The sequence below is a fragment of the Nuphar pumila genome, chromosome 13, assembly GCF_984573655.1.
Source record: "Nuphar pumila chromosome 13, dmNupPumi1.hap1.1, whole genome shotgun sequence".
In the NCBI taxonomy this organism is placed as follows: domain Eukaryota; kingdom Viridiplantae; phylum Streptophyta; class Magnoliopsida; order Nymphaeales; family Nymphaeaceae; genus Nuphar; species Nuphar pumila.
This window is the reverse complement of record NC_143261.1, coordinates 79,769,168-79,790,346: the sequence shown is the minus strand read 5'-3', so window position 1 is coordinate 79,790,346 and position 21,179 is coordinate 79,769,168. Positions and strand designations below refer to the sequence as shown.

At 36.9% G+C, this 21,179-nt stretch overlaps 1 protein-coding gene across 2 annotated transcripts in view; it reads left to right on the top strand.

The window, feature by feature from the left end:
* The window catches only part of SEC8 (subunit of exocyst complex 8), a 138,964-nt gene that overhangs the window by 68,591 nt on the left and 49,194 nt on the right, over nt 1-21,179 (top strand). For both annotated transcript variants that reach the window (XM_089985603.1, XM_089985602.1), the window contains exons 13-18: nt 3,461-3,528; nt 4,908-5,035; nt 5,118-5,167; nt 15,765-15,865; nt 16,491-16,603; nt 16,766-16,873. In XM_089985603.1, coding sequence (XP_089841729.1) covers nt 3,461-3,528; nt 4,908-5,035; nt 5,118-5,167; nt 15,765-15,865; nt 16,491-16,603; nt 16,766-16,873 — 568 coding nt within the window. The remainder of the gene's footprint in view (nt 1-3,460; nt 3,529-4,907; nt 5,036-5,117; nt 5,168-15,764; nt 15,866-16,490; nt 16,604-16,765; nt 16,874-21,179) is intronic.

Genomic DNA, 21,179 nt, shown 5'->3' with positions numbered 1-21,179 from the left:
AAATCAGACACCAATATGTGTGGAAACTGGGTACTGCCCCACAATTCACTACCAAAAACTTGGATAAATCTCCCAAAATACTTTGCCAAATGTCATGTGATCATTCGGATTGACTCCCAAAATAAAAAAATTATAGAGTCCAAGCATGACAGTTCCCTTAAGATATCGAAGAATCCTTTTAACATGATTCCAATGGTCCTAGGTTGGTGCACACATGAATTCACATGCTTTATTCACATAATAGGATATATCTGGTTGTGTAAAGGTGATATATTGCAAAGCCCCAACAATACTTCGATAATGGGACACTTCCTCAAAAGGTTTTCCTTCAAATCTGGAAAGAGTCACATTTACTGCTGCTAGAGTGGTCACTGGCTTAGCCTCAAGCATATGGACCTACTTTTAATATATTTTTTTGTGAAAGAATCAGCCCATTGGTGAAGGAATAACCTCTATGCCCAGAAAATAATGTAGAGAACCCAAGTCTTTGATAGAGAATTCCTTACCAAGCTTGTCCACCAGGCTTTGAACTTCAACACAAGAATTCCTTGTAGTGATATTATCATCCTCTTATACAAGAACAAATAAGGTGATATTCTCACTAACTTTTAATAAAAAGCGATGTCTTCACAAACCCCAACTGAATAACTATTTAGACGTTCAAATCAAGCTCTTGGAGCTTGTTTTAACCCATATAGAGCAGGATTAAGTTTGCAAACATGATTTGGAAAATGAATGTTTTCAAACCCTTGGTGTTGAACCATATGCACTTCTTCCTTTAACTACCCATGCAAAAAAGCATTGTTAACATCCGATTGATGTATGGGCCAGCCAAAACTCACAGCCAATGACAACGTGGTTCTAACAGTGGTAAGCTTGACCACAAGACTAAAAGTCTCAAAGTAATCTATTCCTTTTTGCTGATTGTATCCCTTCGCAACAAGTCTGGATTTATATCTAGCTATAGACCCATCAACATGCCTCTTAATTTTATAAATTCATTTGCACCCAAACAGGTTTTGGGCAGGCGGAGGTGGAACTAAGGTCCATGTTTCATTTCTGACAAGGACATCAAACTTCTGCATAGCAGTTTTCCACTTTCTATCAACATTGGCTTGAGTAAAGATTTCTGACTCAGTTTCTTGGGACATCTCACTTATCAGGGCAAGACTGAGAAGCTATTTGGTGGACAAGAACAGCCTAGGCTTTAAAGTTCCATCTTGAGATGTAGTAACCATGGAATACGTTCTACTGGGCTGTTGTACTTTTTCATGTAGTGTGATATCAACCACCACATTTATCCCTGATGAAGAGGTAGGGCTTGGTTCAGGATTATTGTTCGGTTTGGCTAAAGGCACAGTCTCAGACTCAACCGAATCACTAAAGGTGGGAATTGTGGATTCAAATTCAGACACTATAGGTGAGTTGGGTATTGGTGACTTAGGAGGTTGACTAGGTAAGACATGGTTGCACGTGTTTGGAACTTGGGAAATGCTTGGGAACACTATATTGGGTGTAACCTTAAGGGTTACCACAAACTCTTGTCCAGCTACAGCGATTTTAGGAGCTTCTTTCTGTTGCAACCAACTGGATACTTCTTTGAAGAAAACAAGAGGATTTACACCTAAATAAAGGAACTTAGTCTCATCAAATATCACATGTCTTGATATATAAATCTTATTCAACACAGGATCTAGGCACAAATAACCTTTATAGTTGCTACCATAACCAAGAAATACACAAGCTTTGGTCTTTAGGGCCAATTTGAAAGAATTGTATGGAACCAGGTAAGGATAACAAGTACATCCGAAAACTCTTAAAAGACAATAATCTGGAATTTTCTTTAAAAGCAACTCATAAGGTGACTTGAGGCAGGAAAACTCAAGAATCTAGCCAGAAACTCAAGAATCCTCAAATCTGGACAGGAAAGTAGTCTTAAAACAGAAAATATTGGAAATTCCATTATCAGAGCAATGAGAAGCAAGAAGGAATTGGACTAAAGAGAAGCTTCATTAAAACTAAAGAATGAGGGTTCATGTAAGATTCGACCCCCCAATCACAAGAGTCTGACTCAAGAATGGAGTAAAATAGTCCGCTTACATTGACCAACAGACTTCTACTAAAAGACTGTAAAAATTGGATCTGTAATAAAGTAAAAAAGTAATAACTCTAACATAACATTTCTTTCACATTTTTTATCATTACTTGTTAGTTGATGTCTGCTTACATGGTAGTTCTGTTGAAGAAATGACACTAGTTGATGTTTTTTCAGCCCCATATATGCACAGGGTAGTAGTTCTCTGGAACAGATCTCAGCATCTGTTGGCCCAATATTACACAATCTGTCAGAAACCACATGATCATTTCTCATTCAAATGGTGGTTTTGGATCCTAAGCTTTTGAGCTTCTAGTTGCATCTCTGGTGATGTGGGTTATCAATGTACAACAGACTATAGTTCTTGGGAGTGGAATGTGAACAAACGATTACAAGTGTAGGAACATGGCTGTCAAATCAATTCCCCATATCAAGTGCATTATTTGTTATCCTTATCATATGAAATCCCTCTCCTATTTGAAATTTTAGTCAACCATCCATTCATTACACTGCATTTGCTCCGCAGTTGTGGTCACAGTGTGCATGAGATCTTCCTTCATCAACACTCGTATATTGTGGCTTAATTCTTTACATAACTAAGTCTTTCTGTGTGGGACTTAGCATATGCATGCAGATTACTATTGTATCATGTAGCAACTCATTCTTGGATCCTCTTTGCTCTTGCAGTTTCTGGACTTGTTTTATTAGGTACCAAATGTTGTTCCTTCTCCATTTCCTTACATTTACCCTGATTTGGCTTTTGTAGTTGCAAGTTTTCAGGGATTGCTTATTCGCTTGCATAATATCCTAATTTTTTGTTGCTTATCCTCATCCTTGACATATTTTTGCTGATTTATGCTTGGATCATTGTATTTCAGAACAAAGTATGTGCATAAGTGGTATCTGGAAAATGATATCACTCAGTCTTGCTTTACACAATTGTGACAAGTTGCTTAATGTTGACTCTTGAATGCAGTTGATGCCAGGAGTGCCATCTACCTGAAATATGAAATGAAAGAAAATGAATTTTCATGTTAGCAGTTACTGTTTTATTAGTCTTATTTCTTATGAAAATGAATTTTGAAGTTAGAATTGCTAAGCAATTACTGTTGTATTAGTGTTATTTCTTTTCTTATTATGAAATTTTATGGGATGCTTTGTAATCAAATCTGTTGTACTTCCACTCAGTGTGCTTCCTTATTCATTTACTTTATAGCAACACTCTCATACTTTTACTCCTTGGTAATGGAGTTGTTTCTCTTTTTTTCTTCATTCTCTATTGCCATAGTTCTCTTTCTTTTAGTTTCTAAGTTCTCACATGTTGGTTTATTTATTTATGCCTCTAACAAGTCATTTTTTGTACAGGAACAAGGCTGATGGTCTTTCCTTTGCATTTCGCTTTACGGATGCAGCAGTTTCTGTTGCCAACCAAGGTTTACAGTTGTAAACATTTTTGTAACGTACTTGGGTGCAAGTGTTATGCTTCAAAATCTCTGTTGCTTTTTGTTTGTTTATTTTCATCAGACTTATGAGTTCTCATTGCCTATGGTTCTTTGTAAAATTTTAGGCATGCAGTGTTTACAAAGGTGAATCACATTGCATGCCATTGGTTCATCTGGAACAATTGTAGCTGGATTTCTCCTTTAATCGAGTTATCAAATTATAACTGGTACATGTTTGATATATGCAAGTGACTAATTGCCTTCCTACAAAGGGAATATCAAACATTTGACTAACTGAAGGTATTAAGAGTATGAGCTGTTCTATGAAACAACCTTGGAAGAAATTGTGCCACATCTGATGTTGGTGCCTCATATGAATTAATATCAATATTTTGTTCATCTTTACCAGTTACCACTAGAAATGCATTATTCATTTATTTACAATTTGGTTCTTGTGGCATGTCGAATTGGAGATATTTTTGTTCCGTGTACTTTTTGTTTTGACATTTGTGTACTATGTTACGGGGGCACATCTTTTTCAATGCATATCTTACCTGACATTATCTGACACAAACTCTGACATGGAGTCTGCTCGGATTTGCCAGGACATGGGCAAACCTGTGTCTGACCCTCGTTTGACCATCTCCAAACCTAAACCTGTTGCATTTGTGTTTAGATTTTGAATTAATAGGAAAGGGTAATGCATGTTTCCCCTCTTTCTAACATTCTCTTTTCTCCATTTTCTTTTTAATAAATACAGTTTTATCATTTTCGCTTTTTCTACAGTCTGTAATAAATGCATTATGCATTAATGCTCTCTCTCTCCACAATTCACAAAAATCTCTCTTTAAAATTGATGTCAACCCAAGCATAAACTAATAACTCTAGTTAATACAGTGAGTTTTAGTATTATATCATAATCTGATGTTAATTGGACAAATATGATTGAAATTAACTTTATTTTATAGGATATATATCTCTATATATATGTATGTATGTATATTATGTGTGTATGTCCTACTTTCTAGATGTCATTGTCCCCGAATCTGCGAGTCTCGTGCACATATGTCTCCACATCCTTATGACAGTTTGTGTGGCATATCATTGAAAAAGTTTCATGTATTACTGCTTATTTAAAAAAAAAATCAACTTTACTGCTTGTAGATACCCTTTCTTTTCCTTATTGTTTGAGTCGATGTTTGTATTTGAATGAGCATCAGGAGGGATTCCAGGCTGTGGAATAATTCACCTCACTTTTGGTGTTTTTTGCTATCTCTTATTCTTTTCTGTAGTTTTGGACCTGCTATGTGAATTTTCATTTGCTTGGATTTCTTCTATCTTGGAGTTATAAACTTTTTCCTGTTTTTCAGGAGTTGATGCTAACCGTCAAGGTTGGGGCAAGAGAAATGCAATTGTACAAGAAGGCTATGGAACTGCATCTATTCTTCCTGAACAAGGAATCTATCTAGTAGCATCCATTTATAGACCGGTTCTTCAGGTTTCATTCTGCAATTGTTTATTCTTATAATTTTCAAGATATAGATATTCTAATTTTGACTGATATGGAAAAAGTTTTACAGTTCACAGATAAGGTTGCTTCCTTGCTTCCCGAGAAGTTTTCACAACTTGGGTATGATGTTGATGCTTTTGTTTTTAAAATCTTAGTCTCTTTTTTGTTTTGCATTGATAATCTAATTTTTTTTAATTTCAAATTTAAATATTTAATTATTATTATCCCACTTGGATTGCAATTCTTTGTTATCTAATTCTAAATAAATAGTTTTAGGTTCTATTTAGTTCCATTAATATGACCACCCTTATGATTCTTAGAAGCCTGCAATCTAGTGGGCATTTTGCTGCAGCCCTAAAATTCCTAGAGTTCTTAGGATTGGCCTTTTGGTTTCCATTAAGAATCTTGAGATTATGAAGAATCTAGGGAACACCTTGGTAAGTTAAGCATATAAAGCTGTAATTCCTTCTTAATTTGGTCCCATTCAGCATAAAACTTTGCCTAATGCATACTGTACTTGATCATAAAAAAATTATATAGATCCCACCAAGATTGTCCTTTTTAATAAGTTGTCAAAAACTTGAAAATTTCCTTCAAATACAGGTGTAGAGAATTCTAACTTTAATTACCTATCCATCCATCATCTGCATAAGGAAACCCTAGCATCACCTAGTTTCAAAAGTCTACATCCTACATCAGTTTAAATAGAATTATGAGAACATAATTTTTCTGTTGGTCATGTCGTCAAGGTTACCTGGAGAATATAAGAGAAGAAGATGGAGAGAGAATATAAGAGAAAAAGACTGAGAATGAAGCAGAAAATAAACAAAAAATTGTTATAGTAGCATTTGTAATACTCTCCTTGAAGTATAGCATGTTTAAGCATAGAAAACATCACTTGAAAGTGTTAGTTTTGCAACCTTCAGTCCGTCCCACGTTGGAGCTGCAAAACAGAGAGAGGTAGAGGAAGGGAGAGAGAGGTTTGGGAGAAAACCGATACCCTGCTGTACATGGGTCGGCTGCTGCTGTGTATTACTTTATATTAACATGAGATTACAAACAAAATTAGGGTACTAGAATACCCTTTTTACAATAATCAATATTACACAATGCCATTAATGAGAAATTGGGTGTCACGGGTCTGGATCTTCAGATCCAAGACCCGTAACCAGAGAAACACTTCTTTTCACCCTCCCTCAAGTTGTGCATGATCTTGAATCATGAACAACTTGCCTTTTAACGTCCAAAATCTGTCTTTAGTCAATCCTTTTGTAAATATATCCGCCACTTGATCTGTAGTTCTAACAAATTCAGGCTCAATCTCTTTCTCTTCTACCTTTTGTCTCACAAAATGCTGGTCTATTTCAATATGCTTGGCACGACTGTGATGAATTGGATTAAAAGACATACTAATGACACTCTGGTTGTCACATAAAAGAAGTGAACGAGATATCGATTCTCCTACTTCTGTCAGTAGATGTCTAACCCAAGTAGCCTCAGCAGTGGCGGCTGCCATTGACTTGTATTCAGCCTTTGTACTGGATCTGGCAACAGCCTTTTGTTTCTTACTACTCCAAGAAACCAAATTCATCCCAATAAATACACAATAGCCGGATACTGATCTGCGTTCATCTGGATCTCCCGCCCAGTCCGCATCAGAATAAATAGTGATCTCATGTGCACTTTGCCCATTTGTATTTCGTTTATATATGAGACCATCCCCAACCGTTCCCTTGAGATATCGTAGTATCCGTTTAACTGCTTCCATATGCCCTTCACATGGGGCATGCATAAACTGAGAAACTTGATTCACCGAGTATACTATATCAGGGCGAGTAAAAGTGAGGTATTGTAACATACCCACTATGCTACGGTACTGTGTGGGATTATCAAATGGATCTCCATCTTGAGAGCTAAGCCTTTGATGAAGAACGCTAGGAGTGCTTAAGGGCTTGCAGTCTTTCATACCCGCTTTATTGAAAACATCAATAGTATACTTATGTTGAGTGAGAGTCATTTCTTCAGAGGAACTGTCAACTTCAACTCCAAGAAAGTACCGTAGTTTGCCAAGGTCCTTCATTTTGAACCTCTGATTCAAGAGATGTTTGACTTCTTCAATGTGATCATTGGAACTGCCAGTAATGATGATATCATCCACATATATCAACAACAGAGTAGTTGTGTCTTGGTCCTTAAATATAAATAAGGAGTGGTCAAGAAGAGATTTCTTAAAACCATATTTTTGTATTTCAAGAGAAAAGCTGTCAAACCAAGATCGAGATGCCTGCTTTAATCCATATATCGCCCTTTTTAGTCTGCAGACATATTTTGTAGGATTACCTTCTGCGTAACCCGTGGGTTGTTCCATGTAAACTTCCTCTCTCAAATCTCCATGAAGAAAAGCATTCTTCACATCAAGTTGGCTAATGGTCCATTGGTGTTCAATGGCTAAAGAAAGTATGACTCGGATTGTCCCCATTCTCACCACTGGACTAAAGGTTTCATCATAGTCCTGTCCTTGCTCCTGTGTAAAACCTTTGGCCACAAGTCTCGCCTTATATCGCTCTATAGTCCCATCTGGTTTATACTTTATTTTGTACACCCATTTCGAACCAACAACATTTTTGTCAGGTGGTCTTGATACGACATCCCATGTACCGCATTCATGTAGAGCTTCCATCTCCTCATTCATAGCTTCAATCCATCTTCTGGAATTTGATGCTTGAGAGAACGTTGTGGGTTCATCTTCTTTATTCAAGGCTGTTAGAAAGAGTTGAAAATCTAATGAGAAATTTTCATAACTGACCCACCTTTCAATTGGATGGCGAGGACGTGTGGATCTTCTAGTATCAACAATGTTGGATGTTGAGGATGTGTCCATGTCTGAATCAACTATAGTGGGTGACTCTCTTTCTCGTCGAGTATATACAAAACCTCTATATCTTCCTGGATTCAATATTGAGTCTGTATTTTCATGATCAATCATCCCAAGTCGTGATTCCAGAAAAGAATAGGGAATAGGTGTAGGATCTGCTGAGACTGATTGGGTCAGTCGTGAATCCAAAAAGAAAGGAAAACAGGAACAGCCGTACCTTTTTTTTTTTTATTTTCAGACTTTGGAAGAGGAAATAGAGGAGAAGAGGATCTTCAGACGTGTCTTTTTGAATCGATCCTAGTTTCAGCTGAAGCGTGGCTCTGATACCATGTTAGTTTTGCAACCTTCAGTCCGTCCCACATTGGAGCTGCAAAACAGAGAGAGGTAGAGGAAGGGAGAGAGAGGTTTGGGAGAAAACCGATACCCTGCTGTACATGGGTCGGCTGCTGCTGTGTATTACTTTATATTAACATGAGATTACAAACAAAATTAGGGTACTAGAATACCCTTTTTACAATAATCAATATTACACAATGCCATTAATGAGAAATTGGGTGTCACGGGTCTGGATCTTCAGATCCAAGACCCGTAACCAGAGAAACACTTCTTTTCAGAAAGCCCCTTCATGGAAAGATTTGCGGCTTGATATTGATAACTAACAAAACCAGTTTTCACTTCTACTTCAACCTTTTGCAAAATGTGACCATCTATTTATAATATTTTTTGAGTGGTCATTGAATATACCTTTTCTTTATACTCGCTGTTTGGCAATTATAAATCTTTTTCACAGAGTGTGAATTGAACTGTTGTGCACCCTTTCTCACAGCTGACACTCATCTTCAACCTGTTGCTAGTCATCACCAGAGTTACTGAAAACTTCTTAGATAGGTAGGAAGCTCGCTTTCCCAAAAACTCGCTTCGGAAGCGCAATACTCCTCATTTCCGAAACTTGATGAGAACCTCGATTCCCCCACGCTTCTCCTATGCTTTACACACACTTCATCTATTCTTCTTATATCTCTTAACTTTTCATGTTTTTTATGTGTTTTCTCACTCTTCTCACTCACTTCCATGTGCTTTCTCTAAATTGGTAGTCATCATTTTTAGATTTTGTTAAAAATTTATTCTTACACTAAAAAAATCATGAAATTTAATATTAGTTACTTTTATTTTAGTTTTTATTTTTCATTTTGATTCCCATTCAATTCTTGTATATATATTTTCATTCCTCGCATTCCGCTTCCTATACATTTTAAAATGCATCGCTTCTCGCTTCCACTTTCCATATTGTTTCCCGCTGGCGCTTCCTAGTCTGGCAACCTTGTGTTAAAATGTATCTCTCTTTATGTAAATATTTACATATATATATAAAGAGAGATACATATACATATATACATCTATGTATATATGTATATGTATCTATCTCTATATATATATATATGTAAATATATATGTTTCCTTTTTCTTGTAAAACCTGCAAGGGTATTTTAGTCATTTCTCTTTTGCGCGTATTCATAATTATGAATATGTTGTAATTCTTTTTGTATTTTTACTTTTCCTCTTTTTCCTTTTTTCTTTTCAGTTTTTTTGTCTTTATTTTTGTTGACTCAAAGTCAACTTGGAGGGCTCAACACTAGCTGTTGAGCCTCTCCAACGGTTAGAATTCTAACCGTTGGAGGGGCTCCAACAGCTAGTGGAGCCCCTCCAAGGCTCCTTTTCCTCTTATAAATAGGGGAGTTCCCCCTTTGTAAAATGCACTTCTTGGAGCTTTTGTTCTCCATTCTTCTCAATAAAATTCTTTATATTTTGTATGCCTTTGTGCATTTGAGTTTCTTTATTGTACCTTTGTGTACATTTGTTCTAAGTGTTCTTGTGCATTTGTGCACATTGGTGGTGTTGTGCTTATCACACACTTTATCTCTTTTTTGAGGTATTTTCACATGGTATCAGAGCTAGGCTTAAAGGAAAAGAAGATCGTGCTTTTTTCTCTCTTCGTTGGAGTACCTCGTAAAGCGTGCCATTAAGTTGTGGTGGTTGGAGTGAAGACTCGGCTCTTCATTCTATATTTTAGAAGCTTCCTACATCAAGAAGAGACTAATTTCGCATTGTGGTACGCATTTACTTCTCTTTGTATCCTCTCTAATGGGCGAAAAAGATTCTCACTTCTCTCTTGGCTTCAAATTGAATGGAATGAATTATCATGTTTGGGCCGGGAATATGGAGGCCCATATAAAAGGAAAGGGTCTTTGGGGATATGTTCAAGGAACTATTCCTGAACCCGAACCAAAAATTACTACCCTTGAGAGAGGGGAGATCAAGGTTCTTGAGGGAGAAGAAAGAGAAAAGGCTTTTGAAGATTATAGTAAGAAGCATGAAGAATGAGAAATGAAAAATTACAAAATACTCTCATGGTTCTTCTCTTCGGTTGAGACCAAAATTAATGCCAACATTCTAAAGTTCAAAAAGGCATATCAAGTATGGAAATATCTTGAAAGAATGTATACTTCAAGAGATTTGTCCCATAAATACTATCTCCAAAAGAAGGCTTTAACCCTTCAACAAGGAGAAATGTCCGTTAGAGAGTATTTCGCCGAGTTATCCACTATTTGGGATGAGCTTGCCCTCCAAGAACCTAAATGGAGTGGTGAGGCTATTGAATTGAGAGCCAAACAATTAGAAGATGATCATTTCTTTAACTTTTTAAATGAGCTTAGACCCGAGTTTGAACAAACTAGATCCTCTCTCTTATCTTCTTTCTCTTCCCCTCCTTTGGAAGATGTGCTTACCAAATTAAGTGGAGAAGAAACTAGATTGGGAACGAATAAAACCAATCTAAGTGTGTTGGCCGTTCCCTCTAAAGATGAGGATGAGGGTGCTTATGCCGTCTCAAGACCGGGGAATAATGTTAAAACCTATAAACCCCCTCATTTTAACAAAAATCAAGGAGGAAGAGAAAATGGTGGGCATTATGGAAGAAGAGATTATAGTAAGATCATATGCCATTTTTGCAAAGAACCGAGTCACATTAAACCGGTATGCCCTAAATGAAAGAAGATGGTGGCTATGTCTACTACTTTCCAATCAACCAAGGAGGAAGGTCCGTCTACTTCCAATCATGCTACTTTGTCTCTCAATCAAATCATGGAAGCTCTTCAACCACTCCTCAAGGGATCCGTTTCCGGAGCCGCCATGACCACCTTCTCTCCTCCCGGTAAGACTCTTTGGCTCTTAGACTCGGGTGCATCCTTTCATATGACTCCAAATGTTTTTTCACTTTCTAAATACTCAAAAAAATTTGTCACCCTCTTTTGTCTCCACCGCGGATGGGGCTTCTCTTGACATAAAAGGAATTGGTGATTTTGAAAGACAAGGTTTTTTTATTCCAAAAGTTAGATTTATACCAAAACTAAATTTAAATTTGCTTTCCGTCTCTCAACTATCGGATCATGGGTGTGATATCAAATTCTCATCAAATAAATGTTGGATACAGGATCGCCGGTCCGGGAAGTTGATTGAGGAAGGCTCTAGGAAGGGAGATCTTTATCTCATGGAATTTCTTCAAATTCCAAAAACCACTTTTTGTAATGTTGCCCAACATAAGGATATAAATGTTTGGCATAAATGCCTTGGGCATCCAAATATTGTCAAGCTTTCGTATTTACATTTTGCTAAAACCTTATGTAAAGACAATTTCAATTGTAATGATTGTATTTTTGGTAAAATGAGAAGCTTACCTTTTGGACAAAGAACTATGTTTTCAACTAAGCCTTTCGAAATTGTGCATTCGGATGTTTGGAGACCGGCACCCGTTGTGTCTAAGGGAGGTTTTTCGTATTATGTTATTTATGTGGATGATTTTTCAAGGTATAGTTGGATATATTTCCTCAAACATAAACATGAGGTTTTCTCTACTTTTAAGGTTTTTCACATGTTAATACAAAATCAATTCAATAGTAAATTATAAATTCTTAGAACCGATTCCGGGGGAGAATATCTCTCAAATGATTTCAAAAGTTATATTGAAAATAATGGGATTGTTCATCAAAGATCTTGTCCCAAAACTCCCCAACAAAATGGGTTGGCCGAACGAAAACATAGACACATAATTGAAACTACAAGAACTTTGCTAATTTCTCAAAAAATTTCAAAAAGATTTTGGGCCGAAGCGGCTCTTGCATCGGTTTGTCTCATCAACCGACTTCCATCCAAAAACTTGAATCAAATATCTCCATATGAAATCTTGTATAAAAAAGAACCCGATTACAATAGGTTAAGAATTTTTGGTTGTAAATGTTTTGTTCTCACCGATAAGAATGATAAATTATCTCCCAAAGCTATTCCTTGTGCGTTTTTAGGATATTCGGAAACCCAAAAAGGTTTTAGGTGTTATGATATTAAGAATGATAAACTATATGTTTCAAGAAATGTAACCTTTTTAGAAAACATAAGTGGTTTTGAAGAACACAAAACTCATGAAGATAATGCCGATTATTCTTTTTTGTTTGAACTATTATCTAGAAATGAAGATTTTTTTAGCGATGATGAATTAAATGAGAATGAGGATATAAGTGAAAGTATTCCTCAAACCATTCATGATGAAAAAGAAATGATAAATGAACCAATTACCTATACTCATAGAGATAAAAACACTTTTAGAAGTGCTATAGAGAAATATAGTGATCTTAGTGAATCTTCCAACATCTCTCGAAGAACTGAAAGATCTAGGAAAAATCCTTCTAGATTTATATCCTATGAGTCTTTTTCTCCAAAGCATAGGGCATGTCTTAGTGCCATTCACTCATATTAAGAACTTAGAAATTTTAAAGAAGCTAAGGAAATGATAGAATGGAGGGATGCCATGGACAACGAACTTAGAGCCCTCAACAAAGCCAAAACGTGGGTTTTTCAATGTCTTCCAGAAGGAAAGAAAACAATAAGATGTAGATGGGGTTTTAAAGTCAAAACCAAGAGTGATGGCACTCTCAAAAGATATAAAGCCCGTCTTGTCGCAAAAGGATATAGTCAAGAATACGACATCGATTACGAAGAAACCTTTGCTCCTGTTGCACGAATGGTTACTGTAAGGTGTTTGATCACCATTGCATCTATTAAAAAATGGAATATTTACCAAATGGATGTTATAAATGCATTTCTAAATGGGGACCTTAATGAAGAAGTCTACATGGATGCTCCTCCTGGTATGAACGTACCAAAGGGGAAAGTCCTTCGTTTGCAAAAAGCGCTTTATGGTTTAAAACAAGCCCTTAAGGCTTGGTATGATCGATTTAATGATGTGATGGTTCAAAATGGTTTTTCCTCATGCTACACTGACACTGCTCTGTTCGTCAAAAAGTCTGATGCAGGAATTGTGATTTTACTGTTGTATGTTGATGATATGTTGATAACAGGTAGTGACATAAAGGGCATCAGAAACATTAAAACCACTTTAAAAGAAAGGTTTGAAATGTCAGACCTGGGGTATCTGACTTACTTTCTTGGTATCGAGGTAGCCTACTCTCATAGAGGCTATTTTTTGTCTCAAACTAAACTTGCATGTGAGATTCTTGACAGATCAAGTATTACTGATGATAAAATCTGTGAGACCCCTGAAATTGTGGGATAAAAAATGAAGATCGATGATGGGAAACCTTTGGAGGATCCTACCCCCTACCGACAACTTGTGGGATCTCTAATGTATCTTAGCATCACAAGGCCGGACATCTCTCATGCCGTGCATACTGCAAGCCAATTTCAGCATGCTCCTACATCCGTTCATATGAGTGCCATTCTCCGAGTTGTCAGATACATAAAGGGAACTTTAAACAAGGGAGTTTTCCTTTTCTCATCTTCTGAGTTGAATTTAATTGCATATACTGACTCTGATTGGGGAGGTGACCCAAATAATCGTCACTCCACTACAGGCTTTTGCATTTTTTTAGGTGAATCCCTGATCTCAGGGAGATGTAAGAAACAACAGAAGGTGTCTCTATCATCCACCGAAGCAGAATATCGAGCCATGACGTCTACAACTATGGAGATTGTCTGGATTCATCAGTTGCTGCAAGACATGGGGATTCCAATTCAAGAGCCCACAAAGTTGTGTTGTGATAATAAGAGTGCAATCTATATTGCTAAGAATCACACGTTTTATGAGCGGACAAAGCATATTGAGATGGACTGCCATTATGTCCGAGAGGCATATCTACAAAAAGTCATCGATCTTCCTTATGTAACTTCAGAATATCAGTTGGCAGATTTCTTCACCAAGGCGCTTTGCTCTCCAAGATTCAACTTTCTCCTTAGCAAACTTTCGGTCATTGTACCCTAAGTTTGAGGGAGGGTGTTAAAATGTATCTCTCTTTATGTAAATATTTACATATATATATATATATATATATATATATATATATATATATAAAGAGAGATACATATACATATATACATCATGTATATATGTATATGTATCTATCTTTATATATATGTAAATATATATGTTTCCTTTTTCTTGTAAAACCTGCAAGGGTATTTTAGTCATTTCTCTTTTGCGCATATTCATAATTATGAATATGTTGTAATTCTTTTTGTATTTTTACTTTTCCTCTTTTTCCTTTTTTCTTTTCAGTTTTTTTGTCTTTATTTTTGTTGACTCAAAGTCAACTTGGAGGGCTCAACACTAGCTGTTGAGCCTCTTCAACGGTTAGAATTCTAACCGTTGGAGGGGCTCCAACAGCTAGTGGAGCCCCTCCAAGGCTCCTTTTCCTCTTATAAATAGGGGAGTTCCCCCTTTGTAAAATGCACTTCTTGGAGCTTTTGTTCTCCATTCTTCTCAATAAAATTCTTTATATTTTGTATGTCTTTGTGCATTTGAGTTTCTTTATTGTACCTTTGTGTACATTTGTTCTAAGTGTTCTTGTGCATTTGTGCACATTGGTGGTGTTGTGCTTATCACACACTTTATCTCTTTTTTGAGATATTTTCACACCTTGGTCATCACTGCCTCTAAAGCACTCAAAGAACTCTTGATTTGCCCTTCACTTTTAGTGAAAACATGCTCAGTTTGCCAAAATAACCTTAATCCCATAACTAAATGTTGAATCACACTTCAGCAGTTACTAGGTTAGATGACCTGCTTTACTCAGGATTTCCATAATTCTGCTTCTCTAACAAACCTGCTTCGGTTAACTTTACACTTCTACTCACAATCCACACCTAACCCAGCCCTCAAAAATGATCTAACAAGGCCCATTTTGTCAAACCTCCAGAAGACTAGAAAAGGGGCTGACAATTGGTAAAAACTTGAAAATACATAATGCTCAAAACAACTCGAAAGTACCCGGTTCTTGCCGCAATGAATTTATAAATTGATCTTCTGGTAAATGCTATTAGACTCAAGTCCAAACTTCACCTCAGATCTGTAGTTGCCAGCCACCTGGCTGACGTCGCTTTGCCATAGCTCCTCGCTTCAAAACCCACTTCCCAGCATCTTAACTGGGCTCTGATTCATCTTTCAGTATTTCCTTCTTTTCTTTTTCTGTTTTTCATCAGTTTGCCATTTGAAATCCCGAAAATCTTAGTGATGTAAGCATTTTCTGAATCCATTGTTTGAATGTCATTGTTTAGATTCTTGTGGTTCTTGCGTTGCATGGCAAGCTTGTCTTGTTAGAATCCTGCACAGATCACATGTTAAATACTAGAAAACATGCACATTTCTGCTGATATACAAGTCTTTTATTGACCATGTGAATCTCCATTAGTTACTTTTAGTTCTGCCATCTATCTTTCCAATTTCAAGATGCTTTCCTTTTGATATTGTACTTGAGGACTTTCTTTGAAGTATTGCAGCAATGATGGATTGCAAGCATTTGTAGAAAACTTCCTGAAGGATCACTTTTTGCCAGCAATGTTTGTGGATTATAGGAAATGCGTCCAACAAGCCATATCAAGTGAGTATTATGTGTATCAGCATGAAAGTATGAAGTGTTATGGCAGAATGATGTGTTGATGTGCTCAGGTCATTCAGTCACCCATTCTGAATGGAAATGAGCCTTATGTAGCAATGTTAATGCGTGTTCAAAAGTTTGTGCTGGTTTATAAGCTTCTTGTATTTGCAGTCAAGGACTTGAGAATGTGTTTATTTAAGGGAGTAAATTAATTTAAATCTTCTTGATGTATTATAGTTAGCATGCCATACATACCGTGTGACTGTGTGTGGTGAATCCAATGTCTTCATGATGTAAAAGTAAAGGTATCAATGAATCATGATATCTATTATTGTTCATTATTCCTTACCTTAAGTAAAATATTGTTCTTAATATAAAATTGAAAGATCTTTGGATCCATTAAAAACATTGTAACATATATCCCCAATATTTTGAATTACTGTGATATTTTCATTGGCTGGTATTATATTTATGTTCAATATGTCACCTATTCTGAAAATATCACATTTTTTATCATGATATTAATGCAATGGAGATGCTTTTTTTTGTGGTGGGCATATGAACACTTTGCATATATTTTCTGTGCTGCAACTGCAACATGTCAGTTACTCTTGAAATAATTATGTAGGTCCTGCTGCTTTTAGACCAAGGACACATGCTACATCTGCTTATAACCCTTTGGTCAGTAAGGGGCGTCCTGTACTTCAAGGTCTTTTGGCTATTGACTTCTTGGCAAAGGAGGTATATTAGCTTTTATAAGAATTGAATTTTTATATAAATAATGTCATTCAATATTTAGTTTCTATTTCCCATTTGATAGTTGCAGAGCTAGGACACTGTGCAATCATTTATTCATTTATTTCGGTTTCTAACTATGCATTGAGGATGAATTAATCTCCCCAGGTCCTTTGCTGGGCACAAGCAATGCCAAAATATGCTAGTGAACTTGTGGAGTATGTGCAGACTTTCCTTGAGCGAACTTATGAACGTTGTCGGACCTCATACATGGAGGTAAAATGTTTAACTTTACTGCAATATCTGAAAGCTTGTAGACCTTGATAGGATGGAATTTGTCTTCATTCAGTTCCAACATATTCCAATAAAAAAAATACGTGAATAAGATTTAGCTTTTATCTTCTTTAGATTTTCAAGTTATATAGATCTTCATAATGAGCTGACATACTAATTCAATATGACAAAAGGCCATGCCCAGTGTGGTCCCTTTCTCTGGGGTGCTAGGAATGTGTGTAGTGGCCTTGGTCCTATCTTTCTGCTTTTTATGCAAAAGTGGCTATCCTTAGGACTTCAACCCATGTCTCCATGAACTCTCTTACGATTGCACTAAGCAATGGCCCTTAATGATTCTGATATGAATCCTCTAGTTAGCCAACCACTTCTAACCTATGTCACATGGGTGCGGGTGCGGCACTTTCAAAAACCTTGGGTGCGGGTGTGGGTGTGGCAAAAAATTTAAATATATATATATATATATATATATATATATATATATATATATATATATAAGGGGTGTCCGGGGGTTCCCCTCGGCGCGGGTCCCATTTCATAGGGCAAAAAAGTTGTTGGGTTCTCGACGAGCATCCAGGTACCCAGTTTGATTTGGGTCGGGCTCAAACCTCAGTTTGAGAACCATGCTTGAAAAAAGTTGGGTCGGGGCCAACCTGATAAGATATCGTGTCGGGCTCTTATGGACCCATTAAACTAAAAAAAAAAAACTTTAGTCCTATCATCTTTTAGGTTGTATTATGGGTTATGGATAATAAAGTCCAAAACCCGACCCATTAAAAATGATGAAATTTTTGTTAATGAAAAGGTCATGTTTTTATAACAACTAAGAGCTCCTCACCCTTCACTTCCCGACTGTTCTCATGAGGTTTTGTTAATGAATGGAAGCACGGTGCATCATTACAAAGCATTTCCATTTAATACTCTCTCTCTCTCATTTAATGTTTAATGCTCTCTCTCTCTCTCTCCCATCAATGTGTCATTAATGTTTTCTTTAAAAAGAAGAAAGGTGAATAAGGTTTTCTGGCAATATAAGCTAAAGCCTAAAGGTGAATAAGTTTAGTCCAATATCGCTCAGTGAAGGGAAGCAAGCCCCGATACAATAGTATAAATATGTGTGTCACGTATCTCTTAGCCAGTCCATAACGGGTAGGCTTACCTACCATAACCTGAGCCCATTTCAGGATAAATATATAAGTTTTTTTTTTAAATTACGCAGCCCATTTCATAGGGCAATTTAAAAAAAAAATCCAAAAAATGGACCGAAATGACCCTGGGTGCGGTCAACGCACCCAGGGTCAGGTTGACCGCACCCGCGTCGAGTCGCGTCGATGCGGGTGCGGCACCCTGCTAGCCAAATCCCTGTTACATAGCTTCTAACCAACCCCAATCTTGCCTTGTTCTTGGGAGTAGAAATTGTTAAAATATGTACACTCATATATATATATATATGAGTTCATTATATACCGGTATTTCGGTCTTTTCACTATAATAGGCGTCAGCCCATTAGGGGCTGACAACCTGTTTTTCTTTTGTTTCTTTTTGTTTTTTTGTAATATTTATTTTCTGTTTTTTGTACTCTTTGGAGCTGCTCCGAAGTGACTGTTGGAGCTGCTCCCAACGATCATAAATCTGACCGTTGGGAGCAGCCCAACAGCCACTTTGGGCTGCCCCCTTTGAGGTTCTTGTATTATAAATAGGCCACAAGAGGCCTTGTATTTCTCAACTCAATTTTGAGTGTCTTTATGCAATAACAAATTTGTTAGATCCTTGTGTGGGTGGTTTGATGATTTAATCACGTATTCTACTTGATTGAAAGTGTCTTCTTGCATGTTTATTGGATTCAATCCATTTCATTACATGGTATCAGAATTTTGGTGGTCCAAAAGAAATTTTTTAGAGGAAAGTTCGTGACAATATCAAGAGGAGGATCATGAGCTTAGAGAATACAACAAATCGAGGATTGTTGCATCGAGAAGCGTGCCATCTCTCAAGCAAGTCTTTTATTACATTTTCTTTCTCTTTCTCTTCTTCTCCCCACTGTCTCTTTCTTTATCATTTCTCTTCACATTGTAAAGAAATGGAGAATGAGAGGGAAGTAATAGTCTCTATTCTCGTATGCCTAAATGATACAAACTATGTGATGTGGTCATCCATTGTAAAACACAAAATATGGGAAGGACTATGGGGTTTGGTGGATGGTACCAAAAAAGTGCCTAAGCTCATTCTTACGAAAATTGAGAATGGGAAGAAGGTTGCTCTTCAAGGAGTGAAAATGGGTAAAGCCGTTTTCGACTATGAAAAGAAATAGAAAGAGTAGAGGATGGGCCATTCCAAAATAATTGGATGACTCATCAATAGTGTAGACATCCACAAATGTTCTAGCTTGGCGAAATTTGATTTCGCTAGTGATGCGTGAAATATATTAAAAACATGTATAGTCTTAAAGATATTGCACACATATGCAATGTTCAAAACAAGGTGAGAACCATGACTCAAGGAGAGATGAGCATTAGGGAATACTACAATGCACTCTCTCTTATTTGGGATGAATTGGCTCTTCTTGAGCCAAAACGGCGTTGCCCACAAGATGTAGAACTTCATGAAAATCAAATTATAACTAAGCATTTCTACTAATTTATTAATGGACTTTAACCCGAATTTGAAGGAACCAAGTCGGCTCTCCTTCATAGAGGAGGTATTCCTTCTATAATGGAAACTCTTAAAGAATTGACTATGGAGAAAAATAGATTGAAGAAGCCTTCCGTTTTAAAGGATGAAGAATCCGTACTTGCCATGTCAAACCTCGGTAATCATACTAGAACTTTCAAACCTCCTCATTTAAAGAAACACCAACAACTATGAAAGGAATCACAAGAAGAGTGATCATGAATACAAAAACGGTGGAAAGATAATTTGCTATCATTATGAACCGGGACATATCAAGCCTTTTTGTCCCAAAAGGAAGAAGGATGATCATAAAGAAGACAAAAGAGTTGCTTCAGTTCAAAGGAGTGAAAAGATGTCGTTTTTGGTTCTCTAATCTAAGTCGGGTCTGGACCCGATTTCTGTAATGGATCGGATCCAGATCCAAAGTGATGAATGTGTGTTGTAAATATGTTTATTATTAGAGGGTATTTTAGTACCCTAAAAAGGTTATGTATTAGTTATATATTAAACCTTTAATAGAATGAGAAACACGCTGAAATCAACAGACGTGTTTTGCAACCCCTTTTCTTCTCGTTTTTCTCTTTCCTGTAGAGGTGAATGTGGAGGTCTTCACTCTCCAACATGGTATCAGAGCAACGTTGAATGTTGGGCCTGAGATTGTCTTCCAAAAAGATCGCTCCTATCCAACTCCAACTTTGCGTGAACTCTGCGTGCGTGTTTCTTCCTGGTAACCTAACCTCTGCGTGCATGAACTCTGCGTGTGTGAACTCTGCGTGCGTGTCCCTATTCCCCTTCGGCCCTGGTAAGAGCCCGACTTCCTTTCAGATCTGATAAGCCGACCTCTGGGTACGTCTCCTCCTTCCTTTCAAATCTGGTAACCTCTCAGCGTGCCTTTCAAATCTGGTAAACCTCTTCAGCCATTTTTCTTTCTGTTTTGTCGAGACGTGCCATTATCCTCTTCAGAACTGATTGTTCTATAATCAGTTAACTGCCCCAGAGGTGTTCACTTAAATCTGCATATTCAGTCGTTAAGATTAATGCTTGTGGCGTTTCCTTTTTTTTTTGAGTTATTAATTGTCCTGTTTTCATGTTTATCAGATCTGAAACCACTTCCACGTTTTGATATTCATTATTGAAGTGCTTTAAGTCTGAATACTATACATTCAAAGATCAATATTGTGCTGCCACAGTTTCCAATATTCTGTTTCACCTTTTTCATATTCCTCTGTGCGATTTTCAAGTCGTGTCTCGAAAACTGTTTGATCAGTTACCCATCTGGTCATACCCGAGTTTAATAAGCCTGTTTTAAAAAAAAAAAGGCAGGCTCGGGTGACTGAATTTTTTGTTTCAGTTTTTTTCTCTTCAGTTTTTTCTCTTTATCTTCTTTTACCAATGGACTCAACCTTCCCACAGTCAGGCCTTTCCTCCAACTTCCTTAGCCAATTGGTCTCTGAAAAGCTGAACAATTCCAACTTCTTGACTTGGAAAAGACAGATTGTTCCTTTTATAAGGAGCCAGGATCTCTCTGGTCATCTGGATGGATCAGTCGCAATCCCTCCAGAATTCACCTCGCAGGAAAAGACAGACGATAAAGGGGCACAATCCATCGTTCTTCTCAAAAATC